Source organism: Marmota flaviventris, chromosome 18 (genome assembly GCF_047511675.1).
Source record: "Marmota flaviventris isolate mMarFla1 chromosome 18, mMarFla1.hap1, whole genome shotgun sequence".
Classification (NCBI taxonomy): Eukaryota; Metazoa; Chordata; class Mammalia; order Rodentia; family Sciuridae; genus Marmota; species Marmota flaviventris.
The window spans coordinates 47,214,858-47,238,670 of record NC_092515.1 but is presented as its reverse complement, the minus strand read 5'-3'; the positions used below and the strand labels follow the sequence as shown (position 1 = coordinate 47,238,670).

At 41.6% G+C, this 23,813-nt stretch overlaps 1 protein-coding gene across 7 annotated transcripts in view; it reads right to left on the bottom strand.

Annotated features, from left to right (window-relative positions):
- Positions 1-16,094, bottom strand: part of Zfp90 (ZFP90 zinc finger protein) — a 40,842-nt gene extending 24,748 nt beyond the window's left edge. For 3 of the 7 annotated variants that reach the window (XM_071604317.1, XM_071604318.1, XM_071604319.1), the window contains exons 1-3: positions 15,597-16,094; positions 8,599-8,725; positions 8,164-8,259 (exon numbers count right to left, since the gene is read on the bottom strand). In XM_071604317.1, coding sequence (XP_071460418.1) covers positions 8,164-8,259; positions 8,599-8,725; positions 15,597-15,629 — 256 coding nt within the window. In that variant the 5' untranslated portion in view covers positions 15,630-16,094. Of the gene's footprint in view, positions 1-9; positions 3,834-8,163; positions 8,260-8,598; positions 8,726-13,048; positions 13,145-15,596 lie in introns of those variants that run through there. The other 4 variants (XM_027933285.2, XM_027933286.2, XM_071604315.1 and 1 more) reach the window with 4 other exon arrangements.
- Positions 16,095-23,813: the final 7,719 nt, after the last annotated feature.

Sequence of the window (23,813 nt, the reverse complement as noted above, 5' to 3'; positions counted from 1 at the left end):
TGACTCCCATTCAACTCAGAAGGCAATTTATTGAAAGAATACAATCATGTTACAGGATGCATTTCACGTAGCCCTAAAAGACTGGATATTCATAAGTGTACCGTGCATGACTGCTTGTATTAGGAAAGCCCTCTGCTCAATTAGTCACTCATCTGTCCTTGGCTTCCTCCCTAGGGAGTAAATGAAGATGTGCTGAGAATCGATGGAGAATCAACTTTAGATTTAGACTTGTTCCACACATAAACTAGTGGTCTCCTTCTGGGTCTTCTGGAACTGAGTTTTTATAAACTTCAGTAACAGTGAAGCAGCACTCAATTGGTTGCAATTCATGGGATTCCCTCCAAGCAGTCCAATATAGGGACCCCTTATCCCTCAGCACAGTTTCTGACAGGCATCCTAACCACATGGTCAGAGAGGACCTGACTGAATTACCCATCATCAAACTATGTGTCAACACAAGCATGGCTTTGACATTGTGTGTGCTAAGCAACAAGTGTCACAGAAAAAGGTTTCTTTGAAGGGCTAACATCTAGAAAAGGCAGATTTACTATGGAATGTCCTATCCATCTTGATTCATAGGTGACACACTCATTGGGCTTCACATACCACATTTCAACACTCATGCTTATTTATCCCTGAAAAAAAAAAAAATGAAGACTGTTTAAGAGCTACCTCATTGAGGATGAGAGAAGGGTGTTGACTCCTGCCGTCTGGCACACAAAGAATAAAGTATGAAGGGTTCACCATCATCACCACTCATTTCACCCCTCCCTGAGAATCATAATCAGGGCTGGGAAACTTGCTTGTCTTGCAGGGGAATGACTCTTGCGTGAAGGGATCGATGTCCACAGTTGCTTTCAAATTTGTCTTCACTACCGATGTTAACCAATGAAGGTTCTGGAAATTCTTTTCAGATAACTTAGGGGAGGCACTTGGGGCCATTAAGGGTCAGAGTGGGAGATTAATATTTAGCTCAAGCTTTTCAGATGGAGAAACACCATGCAGCTAAAACAAGCCAATTTTTTTTTTTTGTAATGGCAAAATATTCTTTTGCACACAATGAGCCAAAGCATGCTGTTTCTCTGAGTCAAAAGACAGAATTTATGGCAACAGGTAACTGGTTAACTGGACTTCTGCAGTGTAAAATTAATTTGGAAAAAAAAATCTGCAAGTTTGGTGGTGTTTTCCCATTGATCTGCTACAGGAAACTCGGGGCAGGATATTTTTCATGGGAGTGCAATGAAAAGTACAATAAAAGGACTTGCTAGTTCCATAAAACTGGCATGTTAGCTGAAAGTATAATATAACCAGGAAAAGGAAAAGTTACCCATAATTCAACTATCTAGTTTCTGTTAACATTTTGGCTTGTAAGCTTACAATGTTTGTAAGTTTGAAACAAATTTGCATACTTTGCTGTCTCTTATGATTTTAGAAATTTCAAAGTGCCCAACCAACCCATGGGTATCTATTTTAAAATTTATTTTAAAGCCTTCTGAATTCCAGAATACCCTTTCATAGTAGCAATGCTATGGAGCCAAAGACTCAGGAAACCTCATTCTCCAGTCAGCTTTGTCATTATAGGATGTACCATCCTATAATGCACAAACCACCTCAAATCTTTGGCTTTCAGTCCTCTTCATCTGTACAATGAAGTGGTTGGGCTAATTACTTAATTCTTTAAGTGGTAAATTCTTGGAGGTGGAACTGGTTTCCACAGAGAATTTCATGTAACAATTGCAGTTGAGAGCAACTGTCAAGCAATGTTTAAAATAAGTTTTTGTCATTAGTGTAGCAGTTTTTGTGGGTGTTTTTGTTTTTTTAAAGGCTGTAAACAATGGAAGTTACATGTCAAGCTGTCAAAGTTGGTGATCTGAATACTCATATTAAAAGCTTTATAAAGTCCAATGTGAAGGAATATAATTTCCAAATGGCTATATATGTTGTTTGTAATTTTTACAAACACCTCTAATCACATATGAGAATGTAGCTTTTAATTTATTGTATAAAATTGTCTAGTGCTAAATTTTCTCCACACACAACATACAAACACACACACACACATACACACACACACACACACACACAAATTACATTCTTGAACTTTCCAATAAAAATCCTTGAATACTGAATTGGAACAGTATTTTAGCTAAAGCTTTCTATATATTCCTAAGTATAGGGTTCCTACAGTTTATTTCGTGTATGAATTCTCTGGTGCTTTGTAAGAGCTGAGCTTCGACTGAAGTTTTTCCCACATTCCTTACAAGCATATGGTTTTTCTCCAGTATGAATTCTCTGATGATCATGCAGATTGGTTTTCTTTCGGAAGGCCCGCCCACATTCATTACATTCATATGGTTTCTCTCCAGTATGAGTTCTCTCATGCTGAATAAGAGATGAACTCTGACTGAAGGCTTTTCCACAGTCAATACATTCATAGGGTTTCTCTCCAGTGTGGGTTCTCTCATGTTGGGTAAGTGATGAGCGTCGACTGAAGGCTTCTCCACATTCATTACATTCATAGGGCTTCTCTCCAGTATGAATTCTGTGATGCTCTATGAAACTTGTACTTCTTTTAAAAGCTTTCCCACACACATTACACTGATAAGGTTTCTCTCCAGGATGGGAAACAGATTGTTGACTAAAGGCCTGCTCACAATCATAGGGATTCTCAGCAGTATGGATCCTCTGATGGTCAGTAAAGTCTGTAATGTGACTGAAGTCTTCTCCACAGTCATTACAATGGTAGGATTTCACTTCAGCCAGTAGATTTTCATCTTGAGTAAGAGATAAGTTGTGCTTGAAATCTACACTATAGTTATTGCTTTGGTAAGGTTTGCCTCTCTTATGAATCCTCATATGCTTATAAAGGGATGGGCTCTGACCAAAAGCCCTCCCACATATACTACATTCAAAGGGTTTCTCTCCAGTATGAGTCCTCTCATGCTGGACAAGGGAAGAACATCGACTAAAGGCTTTCCCACATTCTTTACACTGGAAAGGTTTCTCCCCACTATGAGTGACCTCATGTTGAGTGAGGGATGTACCATGCCTAAAGGACCTCCCACAGAGATTACAGCGATAAGGCTTTTCTCCAGTGTGAATTCTCTGGTGTTGAACAAGGGAGGAACTGCGCTGGAAGGCCTTCCCACAGAGACTACACTGATAGGGTTTCTCTCCAGTATGAGCATTCTCGTGCTGACCTAGGGATGAACTATGCCTGAAGGCCTTTCCACACACATTGCACTCAAAGGGTTTTTCCCCAGTGTGAATTCTATGATGCTCAATAAGCTGTGTCTTCCAGAGGAAAGTTTTCCCACAGTCAGTACACTCATGGTGTTTCTTTCCAGGATAAATTCCCTGATCTGTACCATTGGGGAAATTATCTTCTCCTTTATGAGTTTTCTCATGTTTAGTAAGTGATGATCTGTGAATAAAGGCTTTTCTACATTTATTACATTTATAGGGTTTCTTTTTTGCAAGGATATTGTTCTGATTAAGCAACTCTCCATTATGTCCCAGATTGCTTCCAAGTGTTTCACATTCACTAGGCCTTATGCTTGAAGGACTGTTCAGTTGTGGAACCAGGTCTGTGTTCAATCTAGAGTCTTCACCAGATTTATTTTGTGCAAAACTTCCCTCTGGTGGGATTTTCTTCTGGGTAGATGCTTCTGGCCCCGGATGTCTCCTCCAGTTTTCCTGATGCCCCTCTAACTGGCTACTAATATCCCAGGGGTCTTCTATTGTGGCATGTGAGAAATCATCTGTGCTGTGGAATACTTCAGATATACCCTGCTGCAGATTTGATGATTTGGCTTCAGGCCTGGTCTTCCAGTCTGAAAGAAATGCAAAGTGCAAAAGTTCCCCTAATTCTTCCTGTTAAAACCAACCACCGTAATAGAAATGAGGAAATGAAAGAGATAAATTATACATGATTGTGTTTTGAAAACAGTCTTATAGTCTGTGAAGACCCAAAATGAGGAAGGGAAGAGTTAGGAGAGGTGATAGTGAAGACTATAGATGTAGAATGTGTGGTAAGACTATAGTGAATTAGGAAAGCCCATATAGGTGGGCTTGTTAATGAACAAAGGAAAAAGTGAGTATGAGTGTAGGCATAGATATAAATGTAATAGGATCATAGTCCATCTTGTAGGATCCTGTATGCTTTACATGTTTCCTGTCCATTTTACAAACAACCACAAAATCCACCTTCCTACTACATTCATTTCATAGTTCTTTTCAAGTCACCTCTGAAGTTCTAGGTCTCCAAGTAGTGCAGAGAAAAATCTTCAGTCAATGAATATATGACATACTTGAAGATCAAGAATTATAATCTACAAACTGAGAAAAAGTAGAATTTCAAGAGGCAATTTTTTTTTTTTTTTTTTTTTTTTGGTACCAGAGATTGGGCCCAGGGGCCTTAACCAATGAGCAATATCCCCAGCCCTTTTTTATATTTTATTTAGAGACAGGGCCTCCCTGAGTTGGTTAGGACCTTGCTAAGTTGCTGAGGCTGGCTTAAAACTCCTGCCTCAGCTTCTTGAGCTTCTGGGATTACAGGCATGCACCACTGCACAGCAGCAAATCATCTTTGTCCTTAACACTGGGGCTACACTTTTAGTGTAGAGCTCTGATTCTATATTAATCACCTCTCTTGACCAAAAAGTATTTTTTTTTGGTTGGCTATGTAAATGAATCTCTAAGTCTGTTTTTACTTCAGAATACCAATAACAGAGAATTAATTAATTTCTAGGTTCTAAAAAAAGCAAGCTTTTAAAACTAAGGAAAGGAAGCTTTCTGCCCTTACAAATGGAAATTTGGTGAATACATCTGTCAAAACCATGTGGATGGTACATAAAAGAGGTAAACATTTCATTGTATGTAACATTTTCTTAAAAAAAACACAAAAAACTCTAGTTAATGATATGCATGCTGAAGTATATAGTGATGAATTGTACTCATGCCTGCAACTTCCTTGGAAGTGCATCAAAAAGTGGACTGATAGATAGATGAACAGATATGTGAAAAAAGATTTCGTTGTCCTTTACAATAAAAAATTGTAAAGGACAATGAGTGTGATAATTCTGGTAGTAGGTATATTGTGTTCACTGTACTTTTTTTTTCAATATATTTTACACTTTTCAAAATGAAATGTTGAGAAGGGAAAAAACAACAACTAAGAGCCGCTAAACCTCAAATTCCTTACCCTTCAAGAATCAATTCTAAATTCTTAAGGCCTGAGAATGCTTTGTATTTTTTTAGAATCCTTATCAGTGGGGCATTCAAGAAAGCTTATTGAAATTAAGGAAAGAGAAAGTTTTCTCCCTAGCCAGATTCTATAATAGTCAATCAAATAGACAGTATATACAGAAATATAAATAAATCTGAGTTTGTATAGTGGAGAGGACAGAACTTGTATTTGTGACCAAGGAAGAAATAAATATATTAATGTATATCAGGTTTTATTTGAATCTGAACTCAAAGAATAGATGGCTTTGGGGAGGTAGAACATACTCCCTAATGAGGGAAAGCATATACTATTTATAAGGGGAATTGCTACTTTGCCCATTATTCATTTCAAACTAAGGGGAGTTTGTTTTAGTAGGAACAGAAAGGTAATTCTAGAAGATATTATAGGGAACTTTTAAATTGAGGGAACTTTGGGAAACTTTGGTATATATACACAATGGAACATTACTCAGCATTAAAAGAGAATTAAATCATGGCATTTGCAGATAAATGGATGGAGTTGGAGAATATAATGCTAAGTGAAGTAACCCAATCCCCCAAAACCAAAGGCTGAATGTTTTCTTCAGTATGAGGATGCTGACTCATAATGGTGATGGCGGGGGGGGGGGAGCATGAGAGGAATGGAGGAACTTTAGATAGGGCAAAGGGGAGACAGGGGAAGAGAGGGGGCATGGGGGTAGGAAAGACGATGTGATGAGATAGAAATGTATGAGGACGTGTGAGGACTCGAATGGTGTGAAATATACTTTGTTTACAATCAGTGTCTTGAAAAATTGTGCTCTATATGTGTATATGAGATGAATTGCATTCTGCCATCATGTATAACAAATTAGAATAAAAAATAATTTAATAAAAAAATTAAAGGAACTTCTGTTTCCTCATAATGAGTACAGTAAATAAAAGGAAAGTTTTGTCAGAGGTGAAAGATTTATGAAGATAATATATTAAAAACCAATATGGTCGATGAACTGATGAACAGTTAAACAAAATGTGGCATATTCATACAATGAAATAACTCAGCATAAAAAGAAATGAAGTATTTATATGGGCTGCAGCATGCATCAACCTTGAAAACACTGTACCAAGTTAAAGAAGCCAGTCATATATTATATAAATCTATTTATACAAAATGTCCAGCATAGACAGAAAGCAGATCAATGGCTTCCAGGGGCTGGGAGGAGTGGAGAGTGGGCTGTGAGTTGCTAATGGGTTTCTGGAGTGATGAGTTTTTTGAGGGTGATGAGCACATTCTAACTTTTTGCATAATATAGTGTACAACACAGTAGTGGTGTTTACACAGCTCTCTGAAACATGCACACACACACAAAAACACTGACTTATATGCTTTGAAAAGGTTACTCTTACAGTATGGGAATTATATCTTGATAAAGCCATTGTTTTAACAATTCAACATGGATTATAAAAAGAAAAGACAGTGAGAAATTCTACCTGTGAATTATAGTATACTATCTTAGCCCAAGGCATAATTTAGGATGCCATCAGTGGAAGTTAAGAGACAGGAAAATCGAAGATGCTTCACAAAAGAGGAAAATAACCTGGGTTGAAAGAAAAAAAAAAAACTGATTATTGTGTCTGGCCTAAGGGATCAGAAAACCCAGTGGTTTCTAAGAGGCAAAGGCAGAAATGAATAATGGACAAAGTAGCAAAATGTGCTGACTGGGGATGAAAGATCATAAAAGATAATATGAGCTCCATGAGACTTCCAACTGAAGGTCCTGTCAGAAGGAAAAAAAATGACCAGGGTACAAGTAAGGAGGATTTCTGGGTCCAGAGCATAGAATAAAGAGCTGCAACTATCACAAAGGCAGGCAACTTTTTAGAAAGGTCACAGAGAAAGAAAGCAGAGAAGGCTGAAGATTCCTAAGTGGCTTCACTTGGGGCAAAAACAAAAGACCCTGTTACAGTATGGATGTTATGTGTCCTCCAAAGGCCCATGTATTAAAGGCTTGGTCCCCAGGGTAGAGCTATTGGGAGGTGATAGAATCTTTATGAGATGGGACCAATGGGAATTCTTTAGGTCACTGGGTAAAGGCCCTTGAAGGGGATCATGGGATCCTAGCCTTCTCCTCTCTCTCTTTTGCTTCCTGGCTGATGAAGTGAGTGATTCCACTTGGCCAAACACTCCTGTCATGATGTGATGCCTTGCCACAGACCCAAAGCAACAGGGCTAATTGATCATGTGTGGAACCTCTAAACCTGTGAGCCAAAATAAACCTTTTCTCCTTAAGTCAATCACCCCAGGCATTTCATTACAGTAACAGAAAGCTGACTACCACAGACTTAAAACCCAGAACCCCGCCCCACACACAAGCCAGGAGACTGGGAAAGGACGTACTAGAGGGATATAGAGGGAGGCAATGAATCCAACCAGCATAAATACAGGATGGAAGCAAGATAGTGTTGCTCCTAAGACAGGTGTTTCAGGAATGTGGCCAGGGAAAAGTGTCTAGAAGCAGGTTATAAAGAAAAAATCAAGGCTGAGGTATTTCCTACAAGTCCATAGCATCCAACAGTGAAAGCAACAAGACAAAATAAGGAAGAGATATGGAAGTTCAATTCATGTCTGAATGAGTAAGAAAAAGTATTGCTACATAATGAAGGTAGTCTGAGAATACCCAAGGAAAATATAATCTAGCAGGCAGATGCAGGATAGGCAGAGATAGTATTTCTGAGCTAGGGTAAAAGGCTACTTTAAGAGAAGAAAAAGGGGTACCATTTTCTCTTAAGACCTACTTTCAGGAGAGGTATCATTGGAGAAGACAGACATGCATAGATGTCACTCAGAAGATGGCTTCAGCTTCCTCTGCAGGTCTAAGAGGTTCCTAAGCTTGCTGATGGTGTCCCCTCCCTAAGCTTGTGCCACTGTCTGCACAAGTAGAATTCTCACTCATTTACCTGAATAGAAAGGCCTTTGGATTTCTCCCTCTGATATCCATGGCTCTTCTCCTTGCTCCAATTTGAAGATCACTTCTGGCTTGGAAACTTGATACCCTGCTCATGGGTAAATACACAAGATTTGGGTGTTTGTGCAAGGACAAAGAACCCTCCTATAATCAGTACTAGTCCTTGATCCTCAGGAACTCTGAAGGAAAAAAAAGGTGCAACTTAAGGAGTCATGCAATCAAAGTGCCTATTTCCATTTCTGCAAATAAAGACTTTTCACCTAAGAGAAGGCTCAAAATCCTAGAAAGGTGAGTCCTAAAGACATGAATAAGCTCTAATCCCTGGACACCCTGCTCATAGTTACCTAGACTATGAGCACCACACCCTTAGCAACTGAGAAAGGAAAGACCCGCCAACAGGAGGGACACCAAGGGAAGTGATTCTTACCAAGAGAAACCAGGTGGCTGTAGTTCTCCAGCATCACATCCCTATATAAGTTCCTCTGAGCAGGGTCCACATGGTGCCATTCTTCACGGGTGAAGTCCACAGCCACATCTTTGAATGTCACTGATTCCTACAAGATCACATTCCTGTTCAACTAGGGATCAACCCTACAAATGTTCCCATGGCAATACTGGGAACATATGGTGGGATTTATTAGAAGCAGTAATCATGTGTTTGCAATGTTGGGTTATATATGCTAGTCAATTATATAACCCTACAAAGAATCTAGTATATCTGTCAAGAAAGTCATGAGGGGCAATTTGTCTTGTAACCCTATATCCCTACTTAGCTATCTTCCTGTTTTCCTTCCAAACTAAGGCTGTTTATAGAATCACCGATACCTTGTGGCCCAATTACTTCTGCTGTTACAAAAATTCAAATACAGTGGCAAGTGAAAAATGACAGCCCTCTTTCACCCCCACAACTAATCCATCCCATTTTGCTTTCCAGAAGCAATCGCTCTTAACAGTTTGGTATATACATTTACAAGTCTCTTGTCCATATTTTACACATACATACAGAAGTTATGTTTCATGACTTTCATATTATTCTACAACCTGCCTTTTACATTTGACTATGTATCTTGAAGATCTTTTCATACTAGTATATATAATTTCACCTTATTACTTTGAACCATTTCAGCACTCTGTAGTATAGATGTTTCACTGCCTAAAATCACAATACCTTTATTATATTTATTTATTTTTATGTGGTGCTGGGGATCAAACCCAGTGCCTCATGCATGCTAGGCAAGTGTTCTACCACTGAATCACAACCCCTGGCCCTTCACTGCCTAAAATCAATAGTATCCACTATATTAAAAATAAAATCTAAGCTCTGCTATCATGCACTAGGCTGTAGTTATCCTGATCTTGCTGTCCTTAACAACATCAAGCTTATTTGTTGAGTATAAAATACACAAAAGATTTCAAAGATTTAGTACCAAAAAAGTAAAATACCTCCTTAGTAATTTTAAAATATTAATAACAGAAATTATAATATTCTGGATATATTGGGTTAAATATATGTATTACTAAAATTAATTTTATCTGCTATTTTTCACATTTTGAAAACTAGTAAATTAAAATAACTACACAGATATAGCTCCTATTTCTTTGGGACAATGTTGTTCTAGATTATTCTAGATCTCTGCTTCAGTTCACCCTTTTCCAGACTACTGATTCGTCTTTCTCAGACTTTGCCCTCCTGCCATAACACCTCATATTTCTACCACATGGACTCTGCCCTAATAATATATTCTCTTTTGTGTCACCTTGCCTTTGTACATCCCATTCTGATCACAGTGTACTTTCTTCCCTCAGCTATATGGCAAAAATTCCCAGACATCATTCTAGAACAAGTTCAATTTTCCCTTTCTGTGTGGAGCTTTTCCAGAACTTCCAACCTCCATGTCTTCCTCCAGCCTTTAGTCCACTTCTCCACTTCAGAATTATCGCCATCTACTCAAATTTTTCTCCCTCAAGAATTTCTCAGACTTCATTTCAGAATCACCACCACAAGCATTTTGAGAGTGAATAGAATTACCTGGGAAACTTTTATCTAATTTGCCCGAGGCCCTGACAAGCATTTTTAAAAGTTCCTTAGGTGACTGGGCATGGTGGTGCATGCCTGTAATCCCAGTGTCTTGGTAGGCTGAGGCAGGAGGATAGCAAGTTCAAGGCCAGTCTCAGCAATTTAGCAAGGCTCAGCAAATCAGTGAGACCCTGTCTAAAAATAAAAAAGATATAAAGGGCTGGAAATGTAGCTCAGTGATAAAGTGCCCCTGGGTTAAACTGCCAATACCAAAAAAAAAAAAAAAAAAAAAAGCTATCAGAATGTTTCTACAAATGAAGGTTAAGTTAAGCATGACTCTAAAATCTGGCAGAGATCCCTTTCTCTGAGAGCTATTTCACTAAAGAATACAGATGAAAATTTTTCCAATGGTATTTTGAAAGAATTATCTACTATAATCAAATGGGATTATCCGGTATTATTTATAATAGTAAAAAAATGGAGAAACAATTTAAATGTCTTAAAAGAAATGTCTAGGGCTGGGGTTGTGGCTCAGTGGCAGAACACTGGGTTTGATCTTCAGCACCACATAAAAAAATAAATAAAGATACTGTGTCCATGTATAACTAAAAAATATTGTGTCCATGTGTAACTAAAAATATTTTTTAAAAAAAGAAATGGCTATGTAACTTTTAGTACATTCATGCAAAACAATATAATACTGCTATTAACACTGATAGAAAAAGATAAATCCTCATAAAAATGATATAAATTTTTATTTTATTCTTTTTTGGTAGCAGGAATTGAACCCAGGGGCACTTACTACACCACATTCTTAGCCTCCCTCCACACCATTTTTTTTTTTTTTTTTTTTTGGTACTACGGATTGAACTCAGGGGCACTCAACCACTGAGTCACATCCCCAGCCCTTTTTTGTATTTTATTTAGAGACAGGGTCTCACTGAGTTGCTCAGTGCCTCACCATGCTGAGACTAGCTTTGAAATCCTGATCATCCTGCCTCAGCATCCCCTGCGGCTGGGATTACAGGCATGTACCATCGTGCCTGGCTCCCCACACACCTTTTTTTTTTGAGACAGGCTCTCATTAAATTGCATAGGGCCTCACTAAGTTGTTGAGAATTTATAATCCTCCTGTCTCAGCTTCCCTAGCTTCTAGAATTACAGGCACGAGCCACTGCGTCTGGCTGAAATAAAAATTTAAATGTAATAATTGAAATGTTTAAAGGAAAAAACATGAATAGAGGGAAAAGAAGGAAATTCATCAAATCATTAATACAGAGGCACTAAAGAAGAGGGATCACAAATGCCTCTTTTTCTATTAAAACACCATTGTATTGAAATTAATATCCAGAATGTACAGAGAACACCTAACACTCAACAAAAAAACCAAACAATCCAACTGAAAAAAAAATGAGCAAAGGAGAGCTGCAATCCCAGCTATTTGAGAGGCTGAAGTAGAAGGATCACATTCGAAGCCAGCCTGGGCAACTTTATGGAGATGCTGACTCAAAAAGGACTGAGGATGTAGCTCATAACTAAAGCACTTTCCCACCATGTGCCAAGTCCTGGGTTCAATCCCCAGCACCACACACACACACACACACACACACACGCACACACACACACACGCACACACACACAAGAAAAAAGCTTGAATAAGCATTTTTTCCAAAGAAGGTATGCAAATGGCCAATGAGTATATGAAAAGATGCTCAACTTCATTAATCATTAGAAAGTTGCAAATCAAAACCACAATGCAGAAAGTATAAAACTGCCACTGGGGGGTTAGTTGTTCTGAATGTTCACTCATTATACCCACCTACCTCAAGATTACTCTGAAGTAAGCAATAGAAAGGAGGAGTCAGATGGCCCTGCCCTTCAAGGGCTCAAAGCCTGAAACTGATGGGGGAAACACACCACTCTATACTATGTAAGAACAGTAACATCATAGGCATGCATAGCTAGTTCTTCTAGGAATGCACAGAGGGAAGAGAAGGTGTATTTGACCTAAGGCTTAAAGACCAGCTCCACTTCTTAGCTCAGAAGGAAGCTGGGAAAGGAATAGAAGGAGCTCTAACATTCTTGACCAGAAATCATCCTAACCTGATCAAGAAGTGACTTGGCTTCCCCTGATGGCCCTGGAGCATCTTGTCTTGAATTTGGGTGACATAGACCACGTTTTCCTGGGTCTGGTCAACTAGATGATCTAACCACAGAGCTGTTAGAATCTTGAGTCAGCAGAGACCAGTCTTTGACCCCTCCCCATTAAGTTAGAACTCTCAATCATTTCTTACTGTTTTGGTGAATGGAAAACACCTTTTTATTTTCCCTAACTGAAAATGTAGTGTGTGTGTGTGTATATATATATATATATATATATATATATATAGAAGGAGAACACGGATGCAGAGTGTTTACACTGATAAAGCTACTCACAATCCTAGAGGCTACTAATTCTAAGAGCATCCCACTGTTTCCATCTCTGCTCCCATTCACTCCTACTTCAGGTGGAGACACTTTGGCTATTTGTCAACTACACCTACCAAAACACCTCTCTAAAGGAGCTCCAACTTTCAAACTTTCTCCTATGACTCATCAGTCATGGCAATATTTAAAGTTATACTAGCTCCCTGCCTAAAATCAGTTCCAGCTATACTGGTCTCCTAGCTGCTCCTTGAATAAACCAGACACATCCTGCATTAGGCTGTTCCCTCTAACCACTGCACTCTTCCCCCAGATGTCTGCATCCTTAATTCCCTCACCTCCTTTAAATCTGCTCAGATGTCGTTTCAGGAAGGATAAGGTTTACCTTAGCCTTGCTATTTAAAATTGTACCCCTACTGGGCATGATAGTGCTTGCCTGTAATCCTGCCACTTGGGAGGTGGAGGCAGGAAGATCACAAATTCAAGGCCAGCCTTAGCAATTTAGCAAGACCCTCAGCAACTCTGCAAGAACCTGTGTCAAAATAAGAAATAAAAGGGCTGGAGATATAGCTCAGTGGTAAACCACACAAGTTCAATCCCCAGTACTCCCCCCCCCCAAATCTGTACCCCTATCACAAGTCCCCTACCTTCCCTCTTACCTTTCTCTTTTTTTCTGTGAAACTATTCTAGAATACTATAAAATGTACTTAGTTACTGAATTCTTCCAACTCTCTTCTCTTTCTAGAATATAAGGTCCATAAGAACAAAGTCCTTTATAATTGTATTAATTGAAGTATCCCAACTGCCTAGACAAGTGCCCAGACATATAATAGGGGCTCAATGATTTATCTGTTGAATGAATAAATAAATGAGTGAATGGGTTATAAGGCCAAAAATAAAAAAGTACAAGCTCCTTAGTATCCACTTGCTGCCTGCAGCCCACATCTGTTGTCACAGGTCTTACCTCTCAACTCCCCTAACACACAAAGTCAGTCAGCTCTACTCTTACCCCCCTTATTTTCACCTGCTTAGACTCCATTTCTATTCATAGGTGGCATCTCCACTGATTCCTTTCCACAGGCAGAACTTCTTATCTCTTTCCTGAATTCACAGCAGTCTCTGGACCTCTGCAACAACAGGGGACTCCACCTCTCTTGTGCTATACTTCTGTGTGAGACTCTACCCCCACTCATCTTTGCATTCCCCTGAGGACCATGCTCAAAGAAGGAAAACCACTGATAAAGGAAAGTTCTGCCTAAAAAGCCCCACTTAGGGCCAGTGTTCTGTTCTTTCCTGTCCCTCATCTCCAGTCATCACCTGCAGACTGAGTTAGATAACTCAAGAGACCATCAAAAATTCCAGGAAAATATCGCTAGCCAGAGTGCTTAGGAAGTATAGCTCTAAAAGTAAAGTTTAAAGAGGGCTTAAAATTCACTGCTTAGAACACATAGCCACTGTCACCCCCTAAAAAGCCCTCCTACAATATTGATAATTTGTCACTTGTAGGTTGAGTAGTGTCTGAAAATAAGAAAGAGAATCTGTAATTGGAAGATAATCTGCTATTCCTAAAATATATCATTTATATTAACAATGCTTAATAGACACCCATTCCAATTTAATAACCACTTGTTTTCTTAAAGATGAAAATGCTCTTTGGCAGGAATAACTGTTACTATGAAATTAGTTCTTCCTTAATTGTTGTTACTCACTTTTAAATTAGTAGTTGGCTTATTTATTTCATGATAATCTATTATTTCATGGTGTATTTGATTCATTAAGACTGTCATATTAAAAGCCTTGAGTGTAGTCTCTATCCTTAATGTTCCAACTTCCCTTCTTAGTACATGCAATAAACATTTAGGTTTCTAAAAAAAAAAAAAAGGGGGGGGGGAAGCAACGCTCCTTCAGAAAGAGCCATCCCCCAGATGAAATATTAAGCCATCCTAATTCTCAGCCTACAGAGGAAACACTGAAAAGGTGATAACAATGATTACTCAAACTAAATAACTATTTCTAGTACTGTCACCTGTCTTACTCCATAAGGCTCATAAAACAAAATTATAACAAGCAGTAAAAGAACACAGGTGTATTTAAGCATACTTCGTGTGCTTAATTTACGGTAAGCTTTTCTTTCTTTTTTCTTTTTTTGTAAATGGCTTTTAAAGGACATTAGTAGTTGGTACTTTTTACTGGATTGATCTCGATTGTCTCATACACCAACAATAATTTACAATTTTTCCTTAATTCTAAAGAGTATGGACTAAAAGAACCAGATATAATCTGGATATATTTTTCACCAATATACTCTATGTAACTTAATGGATACTCTTGAGTTGTGATGTTTCTAGAAAATGCACTCTGTCACAAGAACAAATGAGTTCACAAATCAGCCTCATATTAATTAAAGCAAAGGCTTTGACATCTGGAGATGCGTGTGTGCACTATCAGACCTTTGTTAAAGCATAAAAGGCCACAAAAAATCTCGGGGCTGGTTAACTCTGGTGGTTTTTGTTTTCTTTTGTTGTTTTTGGTCTTACCCAAGAAAGCCCCATCACCAACCTCTTCCTAGGCATATTTTCATCAGGTTTCTTTGGCCCCCTGATGAGCTTCTGGATCAGAAGGGGTTCTTCTCTTTTCACTCACTGTCACTTCCTCTTCTACAATTTCCTATCTTGTCACCCCACCCTCTCCATTCCTCATTGACAGAGTTCAAAGAACTAGCACAGTACTCGGGACTTCCCAACACATTTAACCTTAACTCCTCTCACAGGATTGCACCACCGTGGTCTCCTCTAACCCACAGTGCCGCCAGACTTTTGGGAATTTCTCTCCACGGGCTCTGGACATCCTGGGACTTTGCGTGCCTGGGGCTCGGAGCGGCAATCGAGCCAGGAATGGGAGTCTTTAGAACAATGACTGTTCCAAAAGCGCCCCAGAGCACCGCTGGATGGGATGCCCCGGGAGGTTCGGAACCAGCGGCTCACCTGGGGCGCGGCCATCGGAGGCCTGGGGGCCATTTCTGCCTCTGCGGGGCGGGCTCCTGGACAGCGGCTGCGGAGAGAGGACAGCGCGCACTCACCAGGCTGCAACCAGGGTCCCCACCCTGCCCGCCCCGCCTCTGCCCGCGCTCCCAGCCACTTCGGCCCGGAGGGTGGGGAGGAGGGCGGATCCCGTCAGGGCCAGCCGCCCCTCCTCCCCCAAACTGGGGCTTGGCGGCTTCTCGGACAACCCCCTCCAGCCACGCCCAGTCACACCCGCAGGATGGTGGGCGAGGCCCAATTGACACCCCTCAAACCCGTGAGAAGTGTTGCGCCGACCCGCGCACTCCGAATCAGCGCCTCCAGGGGCCTCAGGACTTGTGACCTCAGGCCTACCCAGGGCCTCAGGTCGGCCCTCGACCACCGCCGCAGGCTCTGTTCTCTTCAGGTCTTTTCTGCAGAAGGGTTAGCTACCCAAAGCGGCCTCCGCCGCAACTGGGCTGGACAATGGCCGCAGCGGCGGGGTAGAGCCAGAAGTGCGCCTGCGCACCCGGAGCCTCGCTCCCGCAGCCCCAGAGCCGTGGCGGGCACGTGAACTACACTTCCCAGAGGGCCTCGCGCGCGGGCCCCTCAGAGGCCGCCCCTAAGACTCCGCGCCCCCTGGTGGGGACCGCAGTGAGGGCGAGCGGGCCGGGCAGTGTGAATTGAATGTTGGTGTGTCTTTTTAGTGACTGAGCCTATCTAGTGGCGGCATACAGCTCTGGCGCCTGCGGTTGAGGCAGACAATAAAAACGTAAAACACAAGATAATTTCGGGAGAAAGTGAGGCCAAGTTAGAGCCTGGGGAACGTTGATGCTTCGATGCCATCTTCACCCATGGGTCACTACCAAAGTTTGGACATCCTGACCCCCAGACTACATCTATAACTAAGATACTATTTAATGATATTAAAGGAAAGGAAAAGGAAATTTCAGATAAATCCACGACCGATCGATGGCATAAGCAAACTGCTACTACCGTGTTACTTTATTATTTGATCTCCTATTATTCAGGATTTTCTGCTTGGGATAAGCCTTAAATAGTGTAAAATTTTAACACAAAGATAGGTAGACTTTTAGATGCAGCCAATGGGTTTATATAATTACTTCATATATCATAAAAGTCAGTCTCAATTTCCTAGACCTAAACTGGAATTCTTTGAAGCATCACATACAAAGTAGAAAATGATTATACCTACGTGTTCCTGATGTTATATTACTTTATTGAGAGTGTGTGCATTAAAGAATTATGCTTTCTTCCATTACTCCCTGAATATATGCTCTGGAATTAGCAGTATAATGTTCTGAATTAGTAATTCAGAAATATGAATTAGAATGGTCTGGGGTGACCTAAATCAATAATTTAGTAACTTGGATTTAAGGAGGCAATTACAGAGAGAAAAGAATACCAGGCCGAAGGGACCCCGGGTGCAAAAGTCCTCAGGTGGAAACAAGTTTGATTTGTTTTAGAAACAGTTGCCTAAAGCAGCTGTAACAAAGTGAGGGATGGGAGAGTGGGTGGAGAAGTTAGGAAAGCAGGTAGGCTGGGGCTCCATCAGGTTTTGGGGGGTCATGATAAAAAAAAGAGTGTGGATTTAACCTTGAGTGATGGGAACCACTGGATTAGCAAAACAGTGGAGTTGCTTATTACTGTGAGGGGATAAGAAGACCTTTTCCTATTGTCTCAGGACCCAGAGTGGAAGATTAAGTTCTTTGTATTCTAAAGAGATACATTTGGGGCATCTTTCTAAAGAGATACATTTGGGGCTAGATGCATCAAGTCTTACATAGGAGACAGAGTGCTGATTTGCCCTGTGGCTATTAACCATTGCCCCAATGCCACCCTTCTTTCCCCACTATTTAAGAAGATTAGGATGGGAAAGAAAAGGAAGAATTCCTCCAAACAGCAAGTCCTCCGCCTAGTATGGAATGTGGTGTTTCATTCCCAACCACAAGATGAACTTGAGAAAGAGAAGCACTCAAATACTTACATTACCCAGGAGAGGAGGTTTTTATAAATTACAAGGGAAAGGGAATTAGCAAACACACACAATTAGAATTAGAGAGCAATGCTGAGTGTAAGGTGGGCAGCCTGAATTTCCATTGATTGGGTAGTAAGTGGATGCTAGAAAAAAATTGGACTTGGGCCCACAGGGCTTTGGGTAGCACAGCCCATAAACTGTAGGAGCCTGTGGAATTAACTGGGTATGAGAAAGAACTGGGGAGATTGGAAGAGGTTGAAGTGCAGCCAGAATCCAGAGCCAGAATTCCTAAGTCAGGTGGTATCCAAGGGTTTCCTTAGGAACAAATGTACTTCCATTTCTATCAGTGTGGCTCAGCAACTCAGTAAATGGGATGAAAGCTCAGAACTCATCCAGAATTCACTGTAGACCTTCTTTCTCTGGGACCCATTGTTACTCACAGATTCACTATTTACTTTTCTCTTCCAGGACTCATTGGCAATGGGAAAGGGTGAAAGTCTAGCATCCAGCATTTTAGTATCTGCCTCCTCCCTTCAGGACCCATTGTTGTTGGGTCCATTTACCCATTGTTGCTGGGCCTTCCCAACATGGTTGCTTTTGGTGGAGATCCTGGGAATGAACCCAGGAAGGGATGAACCCGGGAAAGAATGAAAGTTTGCTTTTTTTCCTCCCAGAGCCCATTGCTACTGGGAGAGGATTTACTAGGAGAGGATTAATGATTGCCTTCCTCCTCCTTCTTCCTCCAGATCCGACAGTTTGTTGGGGTTGTCATTTCCCTGTCCTGGGGGTTATCACTGTCCAAATCCTTCATCTATCAATACTTCACTCCTTTTATTGCTGAATAGTATTTGATCGTATGAATATACCACATTTGTTCATCAGTTGGTGGGCATTTGGGATGTTTACACTTTTGTTTTTTTAATGTATTCATAATTGCAATGCTATTGTGAATATTTGTGTACACATTTTGTGGAGGCATATGTTTTCATTGCTCTTGGGAGGTACCAAGAAGTGGAATTGCTCAATATTTGGCAACTCTATGTTTAGCATTTTAAAGAACTGCAAATCTGTTTTCCAACGTGGCTGCACCATTTTACATTTTCACCAGCAGGGTATGAAACTTCCACTTTCTTCACAACCCTACCCACATTTATTACTGTCTTTTTTATTATAAATTTTCTAATGTGCGTATGTTAAATTTTACATTATGTGGATTTCACCTCAAGGGGAAAACAAAGCATAAACAAACACCCCCCCCCCCAAAAAAATGCAAATATTTTTCACAATGAAAGGCAATGAACAGCAAACACACACAATGCAGAAGATGTTCAGTAAAGCCTCGCTGATTCCTAAAATAATTTTCACTAGAAGTAAATACACATTTTAGAGAATGGCCAAGATCTGCTCTGAACAATTTAGAAGATAACATCATTTCAGACCCATTTTTCCAACCTCTTGGCAGATACCTCTTGAATGCCCTTCTCAGGCATTCCTTCCCAAATCTGTTCCACCTCTTTTGTGCTTTATTTTGAAACCTGGAAACTCTATTATGCACCCACACATTGCAAGTATAATTACATCTATATATGCATCAGCACCCAGAGCAATATCATGCCCACTGCCTCCAGCACTGGGCTTCTTACTTCATAAAATCTCTAACTCAGGCTGTCTGGTCTGATTGGATCCTGCAGTGGGCAGGATAATGCCCCCCCCACTCCCACCAGTCTATGCCCAAATTCCCAGAACCTGTGAATATGTTTCCTAACATGGCTAAAGGGACTTTGCAGATGCAATTAAATTTATCATCTTGAAATGGAAAAGGTATTCTGGATTATCCAGATGGATCAATCTAATCACATAGATCCTTAAAGGTGGAGAACTTCTTTTTTGGCTGTGGTCAGAGGGAAATGTGACTATGGGAAAATGATCAAAGAGATATAATGTTGTTGACTTTGAGGATGGAGGAAGAGGGTGGGAAGCCAAGAAGTTGAAAAAAGAAACAGACTTCCTTGTAGTACCTCCAGAAATATAGCCCTATCAATATTAAAGCTTAGGGGTGGGAGGAGAAGGGAGGGGGCATGGGGTTAGAAATGATAGTGGAATGTGATGGACATCATTATCCAAAGTACATATATGAAGACACAAATGGTATAAACGTACTTTATATACAGCCAGAGGTATGAAAAACTGTGTTCTATATGTGTAATATGAATTGTAATGCATTTTTCTGTCATTTATTTTAAAAAAATATTAGGGCTTGACATCAGCCCAACATCATATGACTCTGGGTTTATCGTGACAATTTATGAATTTTTGCTTAAATTATGGTCATTATGACCCAAAATATGATATAGAATCAATGCAATCTGAGTTTAATTTTTTGAAGGGGTACTAGGAATTGAACCCAGGGGTGCTTTACTACTGAGCTACATCCTCAACTACTCCTTTTCTGAGGTCCTGGGAATTGAACTCAAGGTCCCATACTTGCTAAGCAAGCACTCTACCACTGAGCTACATCCCCGGCCCACACCCGGTAGTCTTTACTCTTTGAGACAGGATCTCACTAAGCTGCCAAGACTGGCCTCGAACTTGTGAGCCTCCTTTCTTAGCCTCTCTTATCACTGGAATTACATGTGCTACCATGCCTTATGCAATCTGAGTTTAAGGACTGTATTTGGGTATTTAAAGACATAGATTGATACTAGTAATAAGTAAGTTGTGATGTGTTCAAACACCAAATATAATGAAAGGAAGGCAGGAAATGAATGAACTAGAGCTCCATTCTAAGCATGATGAATCTCACAAACATAGTATTGAGTGAAGGAAATGCAAGAAGTTAAAATAGAATGATTTTGTGTACATGAAGTTAAAAAAACAGGCAACATTTACATATAAAGTTATGAGATGCATACTCTTTAGAAAATTTATAAAGAAAACCAAGGAAATGTTTATCATAAAAGGCAAACCAGGTTTCCTCTGGGGAGAGGGAGAAGAGTCTGAACAAGAAGCAGCCCATGGGGAATTCAGGGGTTTGGGCAACGTTCCATTTCTTCACTTACTGTGGGCTGCAGGGAGGGTAAAAAGATGCATAACCTCAGTTTTGCAGCCAGTTGCATGAGGAGGATAATTGTGTCACTTACTGAGATGGGAAAAACTAAGGGAGAACAGGTTTATTTGGGGTAAGGCATATGTGGAATTAAGAGCTGTGTTTTGGCCATGTTGGATTCTAAGTGGACAAATTCCACTGGGAGTTCAAATTGACCGTTTCAATATATAAGCCTGGAGTTCAGAGAAGATGAAAATTTGGGAATTGACAGAATACAGATGACAAAGCTAAGGGACTGGATGAGGGGAAGAAAAATTGGCAGGGGGGGGAGGGATTCCATAATCCAAACCCTAGAGCACTCAATAGTCTAGAAGCTGAGATGCAGTGGCCAGGAAGGTAAGAGGGCATCGGGAGTATGGAGCACTGGAAGTCAATTAAAGACAGTGGAAAGGGTCCATGTTGTTTGCAGACTCTATAATCCAAAACCATCCTCAACCAGAACCTGGGGCACTCAATGTCTTTCAAGTACTGTCTTCTCTTCATCTTTTCTGACCCTGATCGTATCTAACTTTATGTTTGCACTGAGCTTCAGGGCTAATTGCTACACCAAGGACACAGATTCCCTGATGGTTTGTGGCTGCTAAATGCTACTTTCACCCTTCTCTTCTTAGGAAGTAGAGGTAGGGACTGTACTAACACGGGGCACTCAGGATCTACCCTATGGGGCCACATCCTTCCATCAGTTGGCTCCCAGTTACATCCTGGTACAGAACAACGTGACCCTGTGCAGAGTCCTCCCTCCAGACCCTGCCTCATTCTTACTGGGCTGGAAGATGCAGGGCAAAGCCACTGCCTCTTTCTGGACCCCAAGGACCAAAGCTCTCTCCCTGGGCACTGGCAGGACCACAGCCCTCATTTAAGGCCACGTCTGGGAGCCAGAGCACCTCCCAGGGGCCTTAACATAAAGTCAGGGTTCAGAAAGAACCTGGTGAGACCTGAGGGTGACCTGAGGGATTGGAGCTGAGTGTGCACAAGCTTTTAGCACTCAGTAGCAATAAAAGAGTAAAATGATGTGAAAGGTACTTTTTATTCGTTTTTTTTTTTAAATATATATATATATAAAAAAAAACCTTCAAATTGACCGTTTCAAAGAATATTTTTAAAACCCGAGGTCTTAGTGGGAGATGGACCAAGGGGAAGTTTTAGAGGCTGAGGTCCCTCATTCTTAGTGCTCTGGTGGTTGGCTTGGCTTTCTGCACCGATGAACACACATATGGTCGCACATCCTCAGGGGGATTCACAGGCTTCTCCTCCCAGTTCCGAAATGGCACCCTAAACCACAACTACACGCTCCCCAAGCCACCCCTCGCCCCGGAGGCCAGACCATCACACTCAGCCCCAGGCACCAGAAGTGGGGGTGTGAGTCGGGGGTGTGGTTCACAGATGGCTGTTCTGGCGCTAGGCCCCTGCGGGATCTGGGCCCTGAACAAGAGCCAAGCTTGAGGAAAGAGAGGACAGCCCGCAGTGAGTCCCGTTCCAGGCAGGCCCTCCGCTCCGCTGGCTGTCCAGGCTCTGATGGGCGGGAGAGGGCGTCTGGGGGAAGCGCGGCCCTGCGGCTGGCGGATAGGGGTAGAAACCAGCCAGAATTCGTTTGGACAGTTTTCTCAAGTGCAGGGCTCTGTAAGCGCCCACAGCCCAGCGCCCGGTTTCCTCCCGGAGGATCAACCTTACTAGCCCAACTCCACGGGGCGGGTGTGGGCGGGGCGCTAAACGAGCTCGCAGCCAATCAAAAGCCACACACTTAGCTGCGCCGTCTCTATGACAACGGCTTCGGGCGTCCTGCCGGACGCTGTGATCTACTCTCATAACAATAATGCGAATGCCAGAGCCAGGCCAGTCTTTTTAAGTACATTTTTTCATCCGAGTTTAACAACCTATGAAACGATCCTCTTCCCCGAACAGTCCAGGCTAGGCGGGCGGGGGAACCGCCAGAGACGCGGGCGGAGACCTCCAGGTCCCTATAGTGGTGCTCTGAAAAGCTTCTTCACCACCCCCCCTCCCCGCCCCAGCCCTGGTGGACAAGAGGCCACACTTCTCCTGGGGTAAGGAGGACAATAAGATTCAGTGGAACCTTGTCCAATTCCTTCCTTATCGCATGATATATATATATATATATATATATATATATATATATATATATATATATATATATATTCGATGGACCTTTATTTTGTTTATTTATTTATATGTGGTGCTGAGAATCGAACCCAGTGCCTCACAAATGCCAGGCAAGCGCTCTACCACTGAGCCCCAGCCCCCCACCCCCGCCTGCTCTATCTTTAACACCCACGAGAATTGGACCTTCAATTCCACGCTCGGCCTGCAATGCGCAGTGGGCCCTGCTTCTGGCTGAGGCCTCCTCCCTAACATAAGAACATCCAAGTTACAGTCACTTAAAACGTTCATAAAAACGTCCCATCCTCCGGTTTCCATGAAAACCCATGAGAGGAGATGCAATGGCGAACGTAACCCGCTCAAATCTGATCCTGTTAACACCAGAGAAAGTGCAATTCCTGGAGCCACAGGGAACCCGGGTCCAGAAAGGCACCAGTAGGCCATTGACTGGGGGCCTCATAGCTTTGGTGCCGGGTTTCTGTTCTCACGACTAAAAGGCTCAGGAGTCACTCTAGTTAAACTGGGCTAACTGGGCTGCACGAAATAACCACACAAGAGACACAAATACCTTTTTCTTTGGGGTTGCTGTGATGGCTCCTCTGACCTTAAGGGTCCGCAGAAAGAGAGAGAGAGAGAGAGAGAGAGAGAGAGAGAGAGAGAGAGAGAAACACGCCCTGACCCCTTTTATTGAGGAGAAGCTATTTAAATGAGGCAAGGGGTCAGGTTTCAGGGGGCTGAGTCTATCTTCATGATGTCCACTGTCAGTAGGTTGACTGACACCTGGGTAGGCCACACCCAAGGGCACAGTAAGAGGAGGGGACACACACAAGGCACTTCCATGGAGGATTCTATCCTAAACAGGGCAAGGGGTTATATTACAAAGGAACAGGTGAGCATAACTTCACCCATGGGGCTGTAGCAAGACACACCCATTTCTGTGACTGAGCGCCTCAGCACCCAGCTGGGGAGTGTAACTCAGTCA